Below are 18,728 nucleotides of genomic sequence, written 5' to 3' on the forward strand. Positions count from 1 at the left end.
GACTAAAAAAGCAGCTGAGTTCTTCACCTGAATGACTAAAACAGGAGCTGAATTCTTCACCTGAATGGCTAAAAACGGAGCTGAGTTCTTCACCTGAATGGCTAAAAAAGGAGCTGAATTCTTCACCTGAATGACTAAAAACGGAGCTGAATCCTTCACCTGAATGGCTAAAAAAGGAACTGAGTTCTTCACCTGAATGGCTAAAAAAGGAGCTGAATTCTTCACCTGAATGACTAAAACAGGAGCTGATTCTTCACCTGAATGGCTAAAAAAGGAACTGAGTTCTTCACCTGAATGACTAAAAAAGGAACCGAATTCTTCACCTGAGTGACTAAAAACGGAGCAGCAGGGCCATGGGGGAGACAGGTCAGCCCTCAGAGCCGGCTCTGGCTGTAAGAATCCGTGGCTGGAGGGGCTGTTTGGGGAAAAAGGGGAAGATCGTGTGGTGATAGGATACAAACCATGCGTGAACAGCGCCAATTACCAAACACCAAGTGCGAACAACTAAATAACTATTGAACTATTTATTTATACAGCACCTTGCCCTTGCTGCCTTGTAGATGCCAGGTACAAAAGCTCTGGAAAAGCATCGCACTCACCTGCAGGGACCTGCGGGCTGCTCTGCCGCCTTCCCTCCGGGCATCCCCAGCTCCCAGCCCAGCCTCAGGCTCCTGCTGCTGCCTCCAGCCCTGCGGTGCCTCCCTGCCCCTCCTCCCGAGCCCCCGAGGTGTTTCTGGTGATGCTCTGGCTCTTCCCCCTGCCCACCCTCTGCAGAGGGGTGTCAGAGCCCAGGACATTGCTCTGGCTGCCCTGGAGGACTCCAGACCCTGGCAGGGGCTCAGAGACCTTGGCATGGACTCAAAAACACCTGTGCCTTTGATTCTAACCCATGGAAACAATTCCCAACTTTGTGTGAGGATTTACAAACCACAAGAGTTTGAGGAGGATGAGAGTTAATTTGTCACAGGGTGAAAAAGTAGAAATTTGGGATTTTAGAATGGGGGTTCAAGAGGCAAAATGGAAGAATCTGGATGTGTCCTGTCCTTCTTCTTCTCCTTCTTGTCCTCCATCTTCTGCTGTGATGGTGGCACTTTTGGATTGGTTTAGAGACAGACTGTCTAACATGGGTGATAGGTATTGGAAAATTATTGTAAATAAAGCACACATAGTTCTTAGTATAAAAAGCCAACACCACCCCAAGGACAGTCAGTGTGCCACAAACTGACCTGCCAGACAGATCTCAGCAGGTCAGAGAAAGAATGGAACAGATAAGCAAAAAATAAACAACCTTGAAAAGCAGAACTGACGAATCTCGACTTCTTCAAGCACGGGGCTGGGAAAAAAGAGACTTTAATATCTCGGGAGCCATTTCAGCAATAACAAACCCAACAGAAAGAACCTCACACAGCCTTCTCCTCCCTCTCCCTGCGTCTGCCCAAGGCACTTAGCAAGCAAAGAGCTGAAATCACAAAAGGAGCTGATAATCACCAGAGCTGATATCACCTAAGCTTGCTAAGGTAGCCTGAGGCTGGGAGCGGCCTGGGAACCCGAACAGGCTGTGCTGAACAGGACTGTGATATCCTGACCCCCTTGCAGCCTGCCAGGGATACCCCTGGGAAAAATGCACATTTTATGATTGGCTTTTCGCAAATATTAAAATGAATATGATATGTGTTATGTTAGAAAGTTATGCTGTGTTAATTTTCTTAAGTAGTGTGTTAAATATAGTTTTAGGTTATAACAAAATGTTGGAATAGAAACTGTGCTATGTAGGATACTATTTTCTAAAGAAAGGACTCACAGTGAGATAGCAGCCACAGGACACCTGAATCTTTCAGAGAAAGAGAATTTATTGCTCCATTATCAGGCAAAACAAATTTCTTCCTGCCTCCCTCAGTCCTGAAGACTCTGTCAGGATTCAGAGGAAGAAGCTGACACTGCCCAGACAGAATCCTGTGTTTGAATGGAATTTATGCATCACTAATGAGGTGTATGAATATGCAACAGGCTGTTGCTTTTAAGGGTTAATCCTCTGTTAACGTGGGTCCTTTCTCGGGCTTCTTTTGCTCAGAAAGAGGTACCCGGACTGTCCCTAACTCTTTGTTTTTATTGTCTCATATTGTCCTAATCTAAATTGTCCAAATTTTTATTACTCTAATTATATTGCTATTTTTATAACTATTTCATTACTATTAAACTTCTACAATTTTAAAACCAGGTGATTGGCGTTTTCCACAGCCTGAAACCCAGCGGAGGCCGCATTAAGGTGGGAAAAGCTCTGTGTGAAAGCATCACTCCCACACTCACCTGCAGGGACCTGCTGCATCCTCTGCTGCCCACCCTCCACAGAGGGGCTCACACCTTCCCCCAGGTGAGTCTGGCAAGCTCCAGCCCAAGGTAGGGGACAGGGAAAAATAGCCAGTGTTACCCCCAGAAACAGGCTCTGGGCTTGCCAACAGTCAGGAAAAAATGACAGAGACGTTTTGTTTTCACCTTGCAAAAATTACAGTTTATTTAACGAGCATTTGGTTTAATATCTGTGTTGTTAAAAGTGTAATTTGCCAGGTTTTTTTGATCAAAGGTCCTTTGGTATCTCCTCCAGTTCTCAGTGGATTAGTTGCTTGCCATAACCTACAAAAATGTAAAACAAGAGAAAAATCAGATCATGAGCTGCAGGAATTTGTGAACAGTCTGTGCTGTGTCCAAGTCACAGGATTTAAATAAGATTTTTGCTTCTCAATCAAAATTTATATTAAATTAAAAGATGTTTGACATTCCAGACTTGAGCTGCATGTGCTACCTTTTTAGGGTGCAATTGCATCAGTGTATTGATGAATGCAAATTTGAGTAAATCTTTATGACCACAACAAAGCTCTAGGATAAAGGGAGAATGCATTCCTACTATCAAAACTTATTTGAATAAGTGAAAAAAAATTTGATATCTGTTTCAGAGGAGGATACTCTCAATTGGTCATGGTTGAATCGGGCGTGACACAGCTCCCTTAGCAGGGGGCAGAATCCCAGTGAGAGGGCCCCAGCACAGCCAGGTGTGTGGATGTCACCCTGGTTTTTTAAAGTTTTTCTGCAGCAGCTGCTCACCTGTGCGATCCAGCTGTTGTAGGCAGAGACCCTGGTGAACACAGAGGGTTTGTGGTAGTAGTTGCAGCTGAGAGAGGAGCCGAAGCTGACGATGCCGTGCACTTCCCAGGTGCCATCAGCCTTCTGGCAGTTCAGGGGGCCACCAGAGTCACCCTGGCAGGAAGGGGAACAGAGTCAGAGGGTGAGCAGCTCCCTCTGTGGGGTTTTTAACCTTTCCTTCCCATCAGGCCTGTTTGCTCAGGGTCACCGCATTTCTCTTCGCAGAGAAAAGCAAGGCACGATTCTTCCCAAGAATATTTCTGGGTTTCACATTCTCTGAACCTCAGAGAAAGGAAAAACAATTCTTATTTGCTGTGCCTGTATTTGTGCCAAAGTAGGATGCAATATGGAGATTGTTCACCCACAGTGATGGGGTTTTGTTCCCTTGGCCTGTCAGGGACAGGTGTGTGTGTGTTGGGACTGTCACTGACAGTCACAGGATTCTGTGCAGAGTTAAGTGCTTAGCAAATTCAGTTTAGATCTAATGTAATATAATATAGAATAATATAGTATAATAAAGTAATTAATTAGCCTTCTGATAAGATGGAGTCAGATGCATCATTCTCTCCCCTCGTTAGGGATCCCAAATTCAATAATCTAAACCCAAGCCCTGAGAGTGGACTCACATTGCAGCTGGAGGTGATTCCATCCCCACCAGCACAAACCATGGTGGGTTTCACAGTTGTTCCCCACCAGGAAGATCTGGAGCAGGTGGCATAATCCACCACCAGCAGAAGGCCTTGCTGCAGCTCATCAGGAAGGGGTCCATTAGCTGAGAGAGAACAGAAACACAGGGCCATGGTGGTAGCTGGCATTGAAGGGAGAATAAAACTGCTCTGCTAAATGGTGTCTGGTAAAGGTAAAGCACTCCAGGTAAAGCACTCCATAGGGGCTATATTAAAGGAGAAGCTGTTATAGGTATGAATGTCCCTTAGATCCATTCTTTCATATACACCTTCACTTGCTAAAAATTTGCATTCCATTAAAAAATGTCTCATTGTTAGAGAAACAAAGAGCTGCTCTATTTTCAGGAGTTTGCAATTTACTTATCCCTCAAGGAATTGCCTCCTGAGCCAAGCTGAAACCTCTGCTCAACTCTGAGAATTTCTTCACTTCACATCTATTCCCTTGTGTGCCTTCAGATATTCATCAGGTGTGTTGGGATTGGCAAGTGCACCTGTCTGCACACTATTAACATTTGCATTACAATAGCTCCTAAAAGCTCAATAAAGGCCCCTCAGGTGCATTACCAGCTCTGTTACAAGGAAAATAAATTTCAAAAGGAAAAATCATAATGTGTGAGTGAAGTGGGGCCTAATATAACAAACTACCTCACTACACTGAGTTTTGAGGGGATCTTAAGCACTATTAATAATCTTTGCCATCAATCTCAGATGAGAAGCAACTTCTGAAAGGTGTTTTTTTGTTTAATTTCCTGGTTTTGCAAATAGCCAAGTACTCACTCTGCAGTCTCCCCCAGCCAGTGACATAGCAGGGAGTGTTGGAGGACAGGATGCTCTGGGCAGGGGGCAGGCAGGCCAGCTGGATGTGGTCACTCAGGGTGACGTGCTCAGAGAGTTTGATCAGAGCAATGTCGTACCTGTGGGGCAGAGAAAGGCAAGGTGAAAAGGTTTCCAAAATGGATTAGGACACAACAGCCTGAGTGCTCAGCAGTTACACAGCTCCTGGCCTATGTCACTGTGAGATTTTCTGAAAAATCCCTTTGCCAGGATTTCTTCTTCTCCTGGGAAGTATAGAAGCCTCAGAGAAAAATGTAAATAATAATGATCTGATTGCTTCTCCTGTGTTTGCTGCTTTGGGATGTGGCTGGGGATTGTTTACCAACATGATTGGTTCCATGTGAATTATTTTTAATTAACTACCAATCACCTTCAGCTGTGTCAGACTCTGAGGAGTCAGTCACCAGATTTCCTTATCATTCTTGTTAAACCTTCTGTCTGTATCCTTCTCTAGTATAATTTTAGTATAGCATAATATAATATAATATAATATAATATAATATAATATAATATAATATAATATAATATAATATAATATAATATAATATAATATAATATAATATAATATAATATAATATAATATGTCAGCCTTCTGAGAACATGGAGTCAAATCCTCATCTCTCACCTCATCCTGGGGACCTCACAAACACCACAGGCCTATTCCAAAGAGAAGCAAGGGAGCAAAGGCCAGTGCACAAACAGCAAAGATTCCTGCACCCCAAAGCAATTCCTGGGAAATCCATGGGCTGGAAGGCTGTTCCCTGCAGAACTGCCTGTTTTTCTGATGGAAGAGAGCTGTCTTTTATAGGTTTTTTTTCACCAAAACCAAGCATATGTTAGGACTCAGTCCAAGGACTGGAACTGAGGGGATTTCTTTGTTACTGCCCTTAGCCTGCAGCAGGACACAGGGGGCCCTCAGCCACATGGACTTTGGTGATCCATGATTCTGGGTCTCTGCTGCTGGTAGGAGGGTTTCAAAGCTGCTGTATGAAATGCTTCATTCCCTTGCATTGCAGAAGAGATATCATTGCATGTAACAGCTTCTGACCCAAGCATGAACATGAAAATGGCTTCTGGAAATATTATTAATTAGTAAAAAATCAATATTGTTAATTGCTTTGTATTCTCTTGAGGGGGAAGGTAGAAACTGGACACTGTAACAGGAGGCTCTAAACATGAATTTAATGACCATAACTCCAGATGGGTGGGATTCAGGCAGTTTGATTTTTACCCTCCACCTAAAAACTGAAAAAATACCTTCCACCAGCTTACCCATTTGCAACATTGTTTGGATTCCAGTAGGGATGAACAACGATCTTTGCTGGAGAAACTGCAACTGATCCTTCTTCCTGAGCTGCCAGGTTGTATTTTCCAAGAAGCACTTTATAGGTCAGAGTAGAACTGGGCAAGAAAAGGATGAACACTCAGTTGTGCAGCTGCACCTTTGGCTCCTGAGGGACTCAGTAAGAACACTCCTGACTGTAATCTCTCATCACAGGCAGGGTTGGTCTGGAGCTGAGCCAGTGATTTGCTGAGGGCAAAGATTGTGCTCTAGACTTGAGAATCATTCCATCTCTGAGCTGTCCCCTCAACTCCTGCTCAAGGCTTCTTGAACACATTCAAGGTGCCTCCAATCTTTGCAATATTCAGCTCACATTCTTCAATGCAGTAACAAATTTGGACTTTTTTTTAACAGCTTCACTAATGAATAACTGTGTGACAGATATAATATGCAGTATTTATAATAATAACATGCAGCCAATCCTTCATGTTTCATATTATATATTTATAATATTTGCTACAAATTAATGTTACAATAACCTCAGAGCAAAATGGGGTTGTATTTGTGGAAGCAGCTTTGATGACATTGCTGTACCTGATAATTTATTTGTTACACTGCCACACGTTACGAAGAGTTTATGAAAATTATTGGTATATTCAAAATATTTGTGATTATTTCTTCAGGGAGTGGATTGATTAGTTAACTTGTGGATCTCACTGACACATATTACAGAAACAGGCAACATAGCTGAATTTTAATAGCAGCTTGAAAACAGAAAGATGTTTGTAGTTTGTTTATGGAAATGAAGAATATATAATTCAGGTAACTGGGGTTTTTTCCCCTTTTACATTAAGAATATAAAGAGATATCATTCTCCTGACTTTTAATCAAAAGATATGATGCAAAACTCAGAGCTTGCAACTGGGAAATGGAGAACTGGCATTGATGTGGTTTTCACTCATTTCTTTCAGCTCATGTGCTTCTTCCTGGGTCAGATTTACCTTCAGCACTCACCTGATGCAGTGGGCAGCTGTCATCACCCAGTTGGTGGCAATCAGGGTTCCCCCACAGGTGTGGCTCCACTTGCCATTGGCATTGTACTGAAGGGAGACCTGGGATTGAAGAACCAGGCAAGGCTCAGGCTTTTACTCACTCACTTTTCATCACTGTGCTGTGTTCCTGCACCCAGAGCACAACTTGCTGATGGTGGAAGGCTTTGAAGTTCCCAACTCCTGGCCACAGAAAGGTTTTCCCTCCTTCCCTATCATCCAAAGCTTGATTTTTAAAATACATCTTGCTTAAATAGCCCAAGTCTACTTGACTTAAAATGAGAGCCTGCATGACTGTCACAGCACATGCTTCAGTCAGTAGGGCCACAACACAGAATTTCAGAAGATTTAAGCTTTCTTCCATGGTCAGTAGGGCCACAATACAGAATTGCATAAGATTTAAGCTTTCTCCCATGTCAGTAGGGCCACAATACAGAATTTCAGAACATTTAAGCTTTCTCCTGTGTCAGTAGGGCCACAATACAGAATTTCAGAAGATTTGAGCTTTCTCCTATGTCAGTAGGGCCACAATACAGAATTTCAGAAGATTTAAGCTTTCTCCCACACTCAGTAACATCATTCCACATCAGAAGGCTTCAAGCATCTGCCCATGCACAGTAACATCATTCCACATCAGAGAGCTTCAAGTGTCTTGATCTTTAGCCCAACATTTTACCCCCCTCGTGTCCATGCATTGCACCCCTCTGTTCCCTTTGGTGGTTTGTCAGTCCCTGGGCACTCCATGGCTCACTACCTTCAGTGCTGCTCACATGCTTTTCACAGCAGCCCCACTGCCAGTGACCACAAACTGAGCACCTAAACATTGCCAGCAAAATGCAGCACACTCAGAGCTTTTTTAAGAAGACTGGAAGATTTAGGATTGATCAGAACAGAAGAGTCAAAAGGCGTCAGGCAAGATGCATCAAATGGAACTAAAGTGGTTTGTTCAGTTCAGTTGTGCTGTGCAGAGAGAGCACAGCCCCAGCTGTTGCAGGGAAAGCACAGAATCACCAACCTGCCAGGGCCAGCTGTATGGCCTTGCATTCTCCCCTCCAACCACTCTGGACACTAAAGGTGGGTAGGCAGGAACCCCGCAGCCGAAGGCTGGAAGACATAGAAATAGAATGTGTGTTCTGAAAGAAGGTTTAGAAAAATATCTGTAAAGTATCAAACAGCACAGCACCCAGTTACTCTTTCAAGAGACCCTTGTCATGAACACCCTCTGCTGTATTCTTTTCTTTGATGCAGAATGTTCAATTTGTCTAAAAAAAGGAAAGCTGGTTTTAGATTTTAATTAATTTGATCATTTAAAATGAAAGCAGAAGTTGGACACGTACCTGCAGAGGCCAGAGCCAGCACAGCAAAGAGGACTCCAAGCATGGTGCCAGTTCCTGGGTGCCAGTTCCTGGGTGCTGTGGGCTGCAGGCTCAGCTCATGCCATTTTATATGGTGCCCTCAATCTCTGGAACACATGACTTTAGATGCAGAGCTGTTCCAATACTAATGGAAAACTTGTATCACTGTGGGATAATTCTTTATGTACATAAAATCCTCATTTAGGTGGACCTTGGATACAGGCTATATAAACAATTTAGTTAAAAATAATTCTAATTTGATGCTTATTATCTGTAGCAGCTGTGTGCATTTCCATTGCCTTGAAATTTCATCACAAGGTGTCCACAGAAGGACAATGTTAAATTAATAATTCTAACACTTGGTGATATGTCAGCAGTAAGTGCCTGATCTGTTGGGACAGTGATAGAGTCAGATGTGTGGGTGGAGATCAGCATTAGCTGATCTCCAGAGGCTCCCCTCCTACCTTGGTTATTGTACAATTATACAACTCCTTGGGATTTTATTTTGGTTTGGGGTCTTGGTTTGCTTTTGTTTTGTTTTGTTTTGTTTTGTGTGTAACTGAATGGTATCTACCACATTGTACTGACTGAAAACCTGTCTTTTCTTTCCCAGATCAAGTTGCAATGTGCTTTAGCAGGCCAGACTTCTCCAGCACACCAGACTTTAACCACTTTGAAGTGGGACTTCAAGCTTTGAAGCAATACTTCAAGCCATGCAAAGAAACAGCTGTCCATGATGAAGCTGAAATCCTGGTATGCTGTGGTGAGTCAGACTCCATTCCTTCCCTATTTCCCTTTGTTAGATCAGCGGCCCTGAAGAGAACAGGGTTCCTGCAGCATTGCAAATGAGCCTGTGCACCCCCAGAGCAGAGCTGGAAAACACTGTGAGCTTGTTCATGAGAAGAGCAAAGCACTTCCACTCACAGGACAAAGGCATTGACACCACTCCAGAGATGCTGCCACAAAAAGAAGTGTCCAAATTCATTACTGACATTTGAGATCAGTGACTGGATATCAATGCTTTCCCTTGTCCCTTTTTTTCTTTTTTCTTTTTCTCTTCTACTACAGGAATTTTCCATCCTCTGTCACCTTTCCATCCACCAAGCATTCTCTGGTTATTTGAAAAACAAACATCTCCATCCCATAAACCAGGACACTCATCATAGGGAACAAACTTACTAGAATGGAAACAAATATCATAATGTCAGTTTTACAACCAGACTTGTGTTGTACACAGACACCAAACAAGGGGTACAAAAATGCTGAAATAAATCTAATGTTTCCTGTCAGGATTAATAAGCAGCAAAATCCCTGATTTTGCTGCTTATTAATCCTGACATGAAACATTAGATTTATTTCCAGAGCTCCCATTCAGCAGTAGGTACTGTGCTGGATGAAAGATGCCTGGAGCACACATGTGGAAGGCACAAATATAGAATGCTTTGCTGATTTATCTGCTTCTAAATAATGTATTTTCCTACCCAGACAACAGCAATTGAGGAAGCTGCATTTTGAATTGCAAATTGGATCAACCAAACCCTGTTCTGGCATCTTGTATTTATTATCTGACAAAAGCAGAAACCAGGATTAACAGTGCAGAATTGAGATTCTAAATTTTTTTCCATTAATTTGTTGGCTCTTTTCTCAGTGTCTGAATTTACAAGCTAAACAACATTATGTGCTCAGTTTAACTTCCATGTCACTATCATTTTCATGATACATAAAGAGTAAATTTCAGATGGTCAGTTACTATTTTAACTTGCTTTGTTTGTTGTGTGCTTGTAAATGTGGAATTTTGTTTAGTTCTTTAAGCATTTCTGCATTTCACAAATATAACCTTCTGCTCTCTTGCATAGTGTAAATAGAGAAATGTTTCTTTTCCCCCTTCTTCATGGAGGAATTCTGAAACAGTTATTCTGTTATGGAGGCAATTCTTATAGGAATCCTAATATATTTAATGTAAACAAATATGACCTTCTGCTCTCTTGCATAGTGTAAATAGAGAAACGCTGTTTCTTTTTCCCTTTCTTCATGGAGGAATTCTGAAACAGTTATTCTGTTATGGAGGAAATTCTTATAGGAATCCTAATATATTTAATGTAAATAAATATGACCTTCTGCTCTCTTGCATACTGTAAATAGAGAAATGCTGTTTCTTTTTCCCTTTCTTCATGGAGGAATTCTGAAACAGTTCTTTTGTTATGAAGGAAATTCTCATAGGAATCCTAATATATTTAATGTAAAACACTCTCAAAGCTGTTTTGTTTTTTGTTCTGTTCATGCTTTATGTGATGATAGCTTATCCATCTTTTCCAGGCCTGAACAGTTTTCCTTGGACTCCATGGGTGTCAGGCTGCTGGCAATTCTGCCAGGAAATATCAAATGGCTCAGCCTCCAGCTGATACCATGTTGGCTTGGAAAGAGCCCCCTGGAAGCTCTTATCATCTTCATGCCAGATATTTCACAGAAACCAAGCAGCTCATGGAACTTTGGTGAGAAAGAGAAGGAGCTTCTGGTATGTTCTGTTAAAGCAAATAGTAGATATCTCCCTCAATGCACAATGTACCTGTGTACAATTTAAAATGGATTCTGTTGCTTCCCTGTCTTTATTCCCTTGAGGGGCAGTAACTCTGTTGTACTAATTAGTAAATGGAAGTGTCTGCAGGAAAGTTAGACACTGAAATCTGCTTTCCTGAGGGTTGCTTTTCATCTTAACCAGACAGTAACCCCTCTGAAAATCTGAAGTTAAATCCTGACCCAGTTTTAACTTGGGACCCCTAACTTTGCCAAATTTATTACTTGCAGGGTGGCTGTTAAACCTCCTGCTTGAAGGTTCCCTGGGATTGTTTCTGTGTTCTTCAAAGTAAAGTTTGGCCTTCATTCCTCAGGATAGAACAAGGTTATACTGAGCAAGGAAATGGAGATCAGCTTTACCCTGAGTGTTTTTGTCACTTGTTGTGCCTTCCAAATTGTCTTATATCCATTGATATATTATTTTCCACACTGTATTTGCAGTCAATACTGGCCACAGATGTAACATAAGGCCCTGCTTATCTCAACTGGGTGGGGAGCAACAGCAGGAGAGAACAGACACAAACCCAACAAAAACCCCAACCACACTTCAGCAATCAGATTAGACTGAAAGATATTTATTTAGAAACAACAGCTTTGGTATTTTAAAACCAAACAACCTGTAAGTCACTAGAAAGTGGGGTGTCTTCCCCCATAGCCAAAACAAATCAATGCACAAAGTCTCAATAGGTTTAGAATAAGAAACCTGTAGATCAGCATTTCCAAGTGCATATCCAGAAAACAATTTCATTAAATTGATTTTGCACTCTACAGTCATAAAACCTGTTACCAGAACTTATTGACAGTTAAAACTGTTAGATATTGACAGTTCCATTGACTGTAACTGAAGTGGAGGAAAAATTAACATACTCCCCCTCCCCCCAAGCAATAAATTACAAACTGTATACCAGAAAGGAAGTTACACTAAAGTTTTCTAGTTAACTCTCAGAAGGGAATCATTATCCTTTATTTTTCTGTAGAACTAAAAAAAAAAAAAACAAAAACAAAAAACAACAGATCAAAATATCCAAGGTCTTAGTATATCTTCAAGTATTTTCACCAAATAGATTACTCCTAGGGAACTGGACAGCTTACAGGGAAAGGACACATCTGTTACACAAGCTTCTGGGATAAACAGTTGAATCACCACACCTTCCAAGTCTCAGATTCCTGTAATAGCAAGGCACAGAAGGATTGTTGCTTTCAAATGCTCCTTGTTCTCAGCTGCAATATTGCCAGGTGTCTTGTGCAAATGGAGGCTGCAAGCAGGACTAAGTTCACTTGGCCAAGGGGATGTTCCCATTCAGTGACTGGAACAGGGTCTTATTTCAAGACCATCTATCTTGCTCACTGCTACAGATTCTGAGCTCCAGCTGCCTTCCACATCTTCCCTCTTTCTGGAATCAAGTTCTGCATCACCTTCATGTGAAGCAGGTGCAGCTGAGAGGAGGCAGCAGAGCTGTGTGCTCTGCAGTGCCCAGGAGGATGAGGAGCCAGGTCAGCCCTCACTGTGGCTGTGCAGCCTCCGGGCACGTCAGCGGGCAGAGTCGGGGACAGCCACCTGCAGCAAGGGTTAACAGGTCATGGTGAAGGCAGGAGGCAAGGCCTGGAGATGACAAAGGCAACTGGATAGACAACAGTGAAAGGACACAATTACATAATTCCAAGGACACATTTTAGGGGTGTTACACAGTAACTGACATCACCTCCTAACCCCTTCCTCCCTCTGCACTGAGGTTCTGATCATGATCAGAGGCTTCTAACTGCAGTTGTCTGATTTCCATTTCTATCCTACCTCTTCCTAGGTCAGTTTGTCTGGCTACAAGCACCTCCCACTCCATCTTTTATTGGATCACAGGTATTCAGACCTGCTTGGGATCAGGCTTGATCTCCAGTGCTCAAAATGACAAAACCAGTGAGCTGACAGGGAAACTTGCAGCTCACTTTAAAGACCCCTTACATACCAGCTGTCAAGTTTAGTTCAATACCTTCTGTTCAGCCTTAGCTATCCAAAATCAAATTTGATTTTATAATTTGGAATAACAGCACAATCTATAGCTAGAACTTTTCCTCTGACAGCTGTTTAACTACCATCTCCTTTTTTTCTAAATGAAAGCTACATTTAACTCAGTCCAGCCTCAGGAGGGAAGCCTCTGAACAGCACAACTAGCTCACACAGTAAATCCAGCCTGGTCTTGCATTTCCACTTCATATCAACACACAATCAGAAATTCCCAGTACTAAGAGCAGAACTCACCATCTATTCTGTGCTAAGTTTTTACAGCAAATAAGTTTTCCAAGGCAACTCAGAACAACTTGAAATTCTTTACACCCAGGTAAGATGAGCTTGGAGCTCTGGCTCCAGAACTTGGAGCCAGAACCTTCAACTCACAGTAAAAAGCACTCAGTACTTTCCTTAGCTTTGTATTTTGTCTGACTGGGAGAAACACCCATTCAGCATCCTCCCAAAATGTTGGTGCTAAGTGTGGTGTGATGGAGGCTGCACAGTGTCTGTAATGTGAACACCTACCACAAGTCCCAGCATGTCAGCAGCTTCACCCCCAACACCAGCCTGCCTTTGGGTGTTGCTGTGGACACCTCACACATCCAGAGCAGGCAGGCAGGTGTGCAGGTCTCCACACAGCAGTACAGACAAGTACAGCAGCTCTCTCACAGGTTTTTTGGTACTGATTAACAAGAATCATCTCATGGCAACTGCAAGTGCTGGCCTAGAAACAAGCAATGTCCTACACTGATGTGTGGGAAAAGGACAGAAAGCTGTGTCTGCCTCCACCTGCAGCCTCACAAATGTCTAAGGACAGATGATGAGTTTATCTTTTCTAATGATTCTGAGCCCTACTGCTCCAATCCCTGCCCTAATCCTCCTTGCAAGAAGAGATTGCTTGTTTCAAGAGAGGCTGAAAATCCTCACAGTCCAAGAGAGAGCCTGCCCAGGCACAGCTGACACAACATCAGGCTGACAACACTCAGTGGACAGCAGCCAAAAGCAGCAGTTTTATACCTTACTCCTGAAGAGGGGCTTGGCTCCCGGCCCACAATACTCGTTGTAGATGAGTTTGAACAGAAACAAATGAAACAAAGTAATTAAGGAGGCCACACTGAACCAGAACAGGAAGGGTAAGCCTGGGTATTGCTTGGCCATGTGTTCCTCATGAGCTAGAATAGCTTTTAGGTGGAGTGTGTGTCTTAGGTCCTGCAAGTGGACCAAATCTGTTGATATATAAAGCAGTGGTGTGATGGGCTGAGTGACCATGACGGGGAAGGTGTGACCTCGTGCCTCTGAGGTGAGCTCCACGGGCTCGTTCATGCAGCCTGCCTCACAGGCATACAGTCTGACAGGCTTCTCCTGGAACTTCACAGACACGTGCAAGAAGGGCTTTCCTTCTGCATCCAGGAGAACAGCTAAACTGATCAAGTCCTTGTTGTAATGGATGCCACGTAAGGAGTAGCTGTTATGGAGCACATCGGGGTCAGCCTGAAACTGAAGATGGTTTTCTGTGAACTGCAGACCCCCAAAACTAAGCACCATTCCCTGCATCAGCCCGTGCACTCCAGCTGTCACAAGGCCCTTGCAGCCCCGTTTTTGGAGAGTCAGCTTCCACAGGTCTGAGAGCTGCAGGATCTGGCTGACACTGGTCAGCCTGGGTGGCCACAGGTTCTGGGCGTGCATGGTGGCGTGGCCACTGAAGCAGTGGTCAGCATAGTTCAGGCTGGCTTCAATCTTCTCCCTGTCCTCACCAGCAAGGAGAGGGTCCAGCAGGGGGGCTGGCACAGTTGACAGCACGTAGTAGAGGGTCATGTTGACAGTCTCACTGGATGGGGTGTGTGCATCTGTGATCTTCCTCATTTCAATCCCTGGAGCAAAAGAAAACAACCAATAGTCAGGAATTAACTAGGAGGAAAAGAAGATCAAACATGCACACTGATGTTCAATATGGTGTTCTTTATCTATAAAACACCAAAGTGTGGCGCCCTGATTTTTTAAGATTTTCTAAGCCTTCTGATGTTTACATTCTTGTGATGAATTTTCTCACACACTTTCTGTAAATAACTTAGTGCTTTGCATTCTTTTATAGAGGAAGAGAAATTTGATGGACTGTTGGTTTGTCCAGTGTCATTGGAGAGGTGGCACTTTCACCCTCCAATCCACTGTCACTTTTAGAAAACAAATACAAATGTTAGAATCAAAAAATAAATTTCCCTTTTTCTCCACCTTGAGAGCAGCAGTGTGTGCGCTCGTGTTGTTTCGTGTCCTATAGTAACAAAAGTGAAATGTTTCCTTGTGTTTGTCTAAAAGCCACTCTCTCTGCTACTTGGCAGTTTGAAAGCCAAGCTCCCACTAAAGACAAAGCTAATTTAATATACAGATGCCTTACAGGCCTGTCGTCATGACTCTGCAAGAATGATCTGTCAAAAGAATATAATCTTGTTATAAAATAACAAGTTATACATTATTTGGTCAGCTACTCTTTTATGTAAGACATTAAAATCTTAAGAAAAAGCATCTTTGTAGAATGGCCCTTAATCTCCATGCAGAATCTGTCTTTTATGCTATCACTAAAGGTCAACTTTATTTCCAACTGACATGCAGGCAAATCAGTGAAGTTCCTGAAGCCACAGGAAGCAGTACACACAGAATAATGATTATAAATGTTCTTCTCTCACTTTCTATGCATAGTCAGGTGTACTCCAGTGTAAGATAAGCTGGGTTCCTAACCAGAAACACTGTTTTAATATCCCACAGCCCATCAGGAAGACCAGAGCCTCTGGAGACCTTACAGCAACCAGGACACTGAGCTTTCAGACACCCTCTGAAGCCACCCCATGGAAATTGAGCATCACTTTCCTTACCTGAAATGAACAAGTCAGACCAGGTCTGCTGGTGCTCCTGGAAAAGATCTTCCACCCCCATCTGCATCACCTCCAGCATCTCTTTCTTGGCTGCCTCCCTCAGCTTGCTGAAGGTCTCCTCCAGCCTGGACACCTCGATGGGCTCCGAGGTGTACACCACGGACAGCACGGTCTCGTCAAAGTGCGACTCGGGCGCGACCTGCACCCGGCTCACGAGTTTCTTGGCAGCTACCACCACCAGCACCACCTTGGGGCTGCCGGCCAGCAGCAGGCGGCCGGAGGAGAGCAGGAACTGCCGCTCCTCCACCTTCTCCAGGCTGGTGGTGAAGCGCCCGCCCAGCGCGGACGCGGCGGCGGGAGCCGAGGCCTCGAAGGCGGCCACCCGCACGGTGGGGTTGGCGATGCGGATGCGCTGCAGGTAGAGGTGCGGCCGGCTCCGGTGGGCCACCACCTCCTCCCGCACCGTCACGCAGTCCCCGGCGCCGGGCCCCGTCTGCACGCAGCGCAACCTCCGCACGGCCCCGTCCCGCAGCGCCGCCAGCGCCGCCCGCGCCTCGCCGCGCCCGCCCAGCGCCCTCAGCCGCACCAGCGCCGGGTACTCGGTGGCGAGCGGCGGGCCCGCAGCGGGCCCCGCGGGCCGCACCCAGAGCCGCCCCGCCGACACGTCCAGCAGCAGGAACCCGTTACCGGCCACCGCCAGCCCCGGGGGCTCGCCGGCCCCGGCCGCCTCCTCAGGCAGCGGCAGCGCATCGCCGCGCTGGGTCTGCTCCCGCCAGGCGCCCGAGGCCGCCTGCACGCAGAGCGCGGCGGGGCCCCAGGGCTCGGCCCCGCGCCCCGCGCCCCGCGCCCGCGCCGCGCCCAGGTACCAGTAGGCGACGAGCAACAGCACCAGCAGCAGCAGCAGGCGCCGCGCCCAGCTGCTGGACAGCAGCCCCGGCAGCCCCTTCAGCCGCTGCTGCAGCCACATGGGCGGCGGCGGCGGGCGAGCCCCGGCCCAGTCCTTCCCGGCCCCGGCCCCGCCGCACCGGCCCTAGGCCGCCATGGCCGCCGCGCCACAGGCAGCTCCGCCGCGCTTGGCGGCGCTTGGCGGCGCTTTGCGACAGCCGCGCCCTCCGGCCCTCAGGGGGCGCTTGGCCGGGAGACGCGGCCCGGCCCCGGAACCGCCCCGGAACCACGGGGAACCCGGCTGGGAAACGCCGGAACCGCCGGGAACCCGGCTGGCACAGCCCCGGAACCGCCGGAACCCCGGCTGGCACAGCCCCGGAACCGCCGGGAACCCCGGCTGCGAAACCCCCGGAACCGCCGGAATTCCGGCTGTCACAGCCCCGGAACCGCCGGGATTCCGGCTGCCAACAGCCCGGAACCGCCGGGAACCCGGCTGGCAAAGCCCGGAACCGCCGGGAACCCCGGCTGCGAAACCCCCGGCTTCCAAGCTCCCGGTTTCCAACCCCCCCGGCTCCAGGTCCCCCCTTGCCCGGGGCCCCCCCGGCTCCCGGCCCCTCCCGTTACCGGGACCCCTCTCGGCTCCGAGCCCCCTCAGCTCCGGAACCGCCGGCACCGGGATTCCCCCGGCTCCGGGCCCGCCTGCCCTGCCCTGCTCCCTCTGCGGTGTCCGTGGGTGCCCTCGGGCAGCTGCAGCCCACGCTGGGGTTCAGTGTCTCCTCCCCGGGTCACTGCGCCGATCGAAAAGGCCTGGAGGGGTTTTCCGTGATTCCCGTGGCAGTTTAGTGGCTTGCCACCACAGACTATGCGGGAAAGGAAATTTTTTTCTATCAAACTCTGTCCCACTGTGTCGTAAATAATGGACCAAACTTTCTCAGATGCCTTAGATGTGGACGCTTTGTGTCCAGAACAGTGCTCGAAAGACAAAACGGGTTTCAAGCAAGTCAGGCAGAAACACTGTGAGTTAGGGTGAAATGTGAAATTCTCGACCAGGTTGAGGCAATGAACCAGCTCAAAAAATGGAAACAGAGGAGACACGTTCTTAATTTCTTCCTACAAATGAGCTGTTTGACTAGGGGGGTGGGTGGGGAGAGCACTGGAATCCTAAACAGTGGATGAGACCCCATTCACTGCAGGTTTCAATGGGCTGGTGTCACTTTAGGACACGAAATAAAATGACACAGACACTGGAATCTCCAGGGTAAAAAGAAGGGTGTTTAATTCCTGACTCCAACATTTATAGATTTCCAAAAGTGACAGTGGATTGGAGGGTGACAGTGCCACCTCTCCAATGACACTGAAGAAACCAACAGTCCATCAAATTTCTCTTCCTCCAGAAAAGAATGCAAAACAGTAAGTATTTACAGAAATATATAAAATATAAAATTATATAAATATTATATAAAAATATAACATATAAAATAAAAATATATAATATAGAAAATATAAACATCAGAAGGCTTAGAAGAACTTAAAAAACCAAAACAGGCTGGTGGTGTCAGCTTTGAGGCTGCTGTAGGAGCAGAGCTCTGGCCCTTCCAGTTTTCAGGAAGCTGCTGCTCTGCCTGGAGCACGTGTTGCACGTACTCACTGCAACATCTGCATCGGCAGCTGGCTCTGCTTAAAAAGACAGGCAGCCAGCACACAGATGTGAAAAATGTGTATTTTATGATTGACTTTTCACAAATATTTAAATTAATATTATATGTGTTGTGTTAGAAAGTTATGCTGTGTTAATTCTCTTAAGTAGTGTGTTATATAGTTTTAGGTTATAACAAAATGTTAAAATAGAAGCTGTGCTATGGAGGATACTTTTTTTACCTAAAGAAAGGACTTGCACTGAGCTAGCAGCTACAGGACACCTAAATCTTTCAGAGAAAGAGAATTTATTGCTCCATTATCAGGAGAAACAAAACTCCTTCCTGCCTCTCTCAGGTAGGACGACGTTGTCAGGATTCAGAGGAAGAAGCTGACACTGCCCAGACAGAATCCTGTGTTT

General features: G+C 45.6%; 2 protein-coding genes across 2 annotated transcripts; both read right to left on the bottom strand.

Annotated features, from left to right (window-relative positions):
* Positions 1 to 2,549: 2,549 nt before the first annotated feature.
* Positions 2,550 to 9,505, bottom strand: LOC129129820 (chymotrypsin-like elastase family member 2A). Its single transcript, XM_077190094.1, has 8 exons — positions 9,477 to 9,505; positions 8,005 to 8,146; positions 6,955 to 7,052; positions 5,931 to 6,059; positions 4,602 to 4,738; positions 3,765 to 3,910; positions 3,100 to 3,252; positions 2,550 to 2,631 (listed from the first exon to the last, which is right to left on the bottom strand). The coding sequence occupies exons 1-8, from the start codon at positions 9,503 to 9,505 to the stop codon at positions 2,614 to 2,616; spliced, it is 852 nt and encodes a 283-aa protein (XP_077046209.1). The 3' UTR covers positions 2,550 to 2,613.
* Positions 9,506 to 11,472: 1,967 nt separating this feature from the next.
* On the bottom strand, positions 11,473 to 16,922 carry KIAA2013 (KIAA2013 ortholog). The gene is made up of 3 exons (XM_054647705.2): positions 15,788 to 16,922; positions 13,938 to 14,791; positions 11,473 to 12,476 (listed from the first exon to the last, which is right to left on the bottom strand). Exons 1-3 carry the CDS (start codon positions 16,752 to 16,754, stop codon positions 12,450 to 12,452), a joined length of 1,848 nt encoding a protein of 615 aa, XP_054503680.1. The 5' UTR covers positions 16,755 to 16,922; the 3' UTR covers positions 11,473 to 12,449.
* Positions 16,923 to 18,728: the final 1,806 nt, after the last annotated feature.

The sequence above is a fragment of the Agelaius phoeniceus genome, chromosome 24, assembly GCF_051311805.1.
Source record: "Agelaius phoeniceus isolate bAgePho1 chromosome 24, bAgePho1.hap1, whole genome shotgun sequence".
Lineage (NCBI taxonomy): Eukaryota > Metazoa > Chordata > Aves > Passeriformes > Icteridae > Agelaius > Agelaius phoeniceus.

Excerpts from the sequence above, each read along its gene's own strand:
- KIAA2013 (XM_054647705.2), bottom strand. The coding sequence starts at position 16,754 with ATGTGGCTGCAGCAGCGGCTGAAGGGGCTGCCGGGGCTGCTGTCCAGC. Across the intron at positions 14,792-15,787 it reads GTCTGACTTGTTCATTTCAG|GGATTGAAATGAGGAAGATC; the intron begins GTAAGGAAAGTG and ends CTTTTGCTCCAG. Across the intron at positions 12,477-13,937 it reads AGCCCCTCTTCAGGAGTAAG|GTGGCTGTCCCCGACTCTGC; the intron begins GTATAAAACTGC and ends CCCTTGCTGCAG.
- LOC129129820 (XM_077190094.1), bottom strand. The coding sequence starts at position 9,505 with ATGAGTGTCCTGGTTTATGGGATGGAGAT. Across the intron at positions 8,147-9,476 it reads CTGGTTTATGGGATGGAGAT|ATATTTTTCTAAACCTTCTT; the intron begins GTTTGTTTTTCA and ends GATACTTTACAG. Across the intron at positions 7,053-8,004 it reads CATACAGCTGGCCCTGGCAG|GTCTCCCTTCAGTACAATGC; the intron begins GTTGGTGATTCT and ends CTTCAATCCCAG.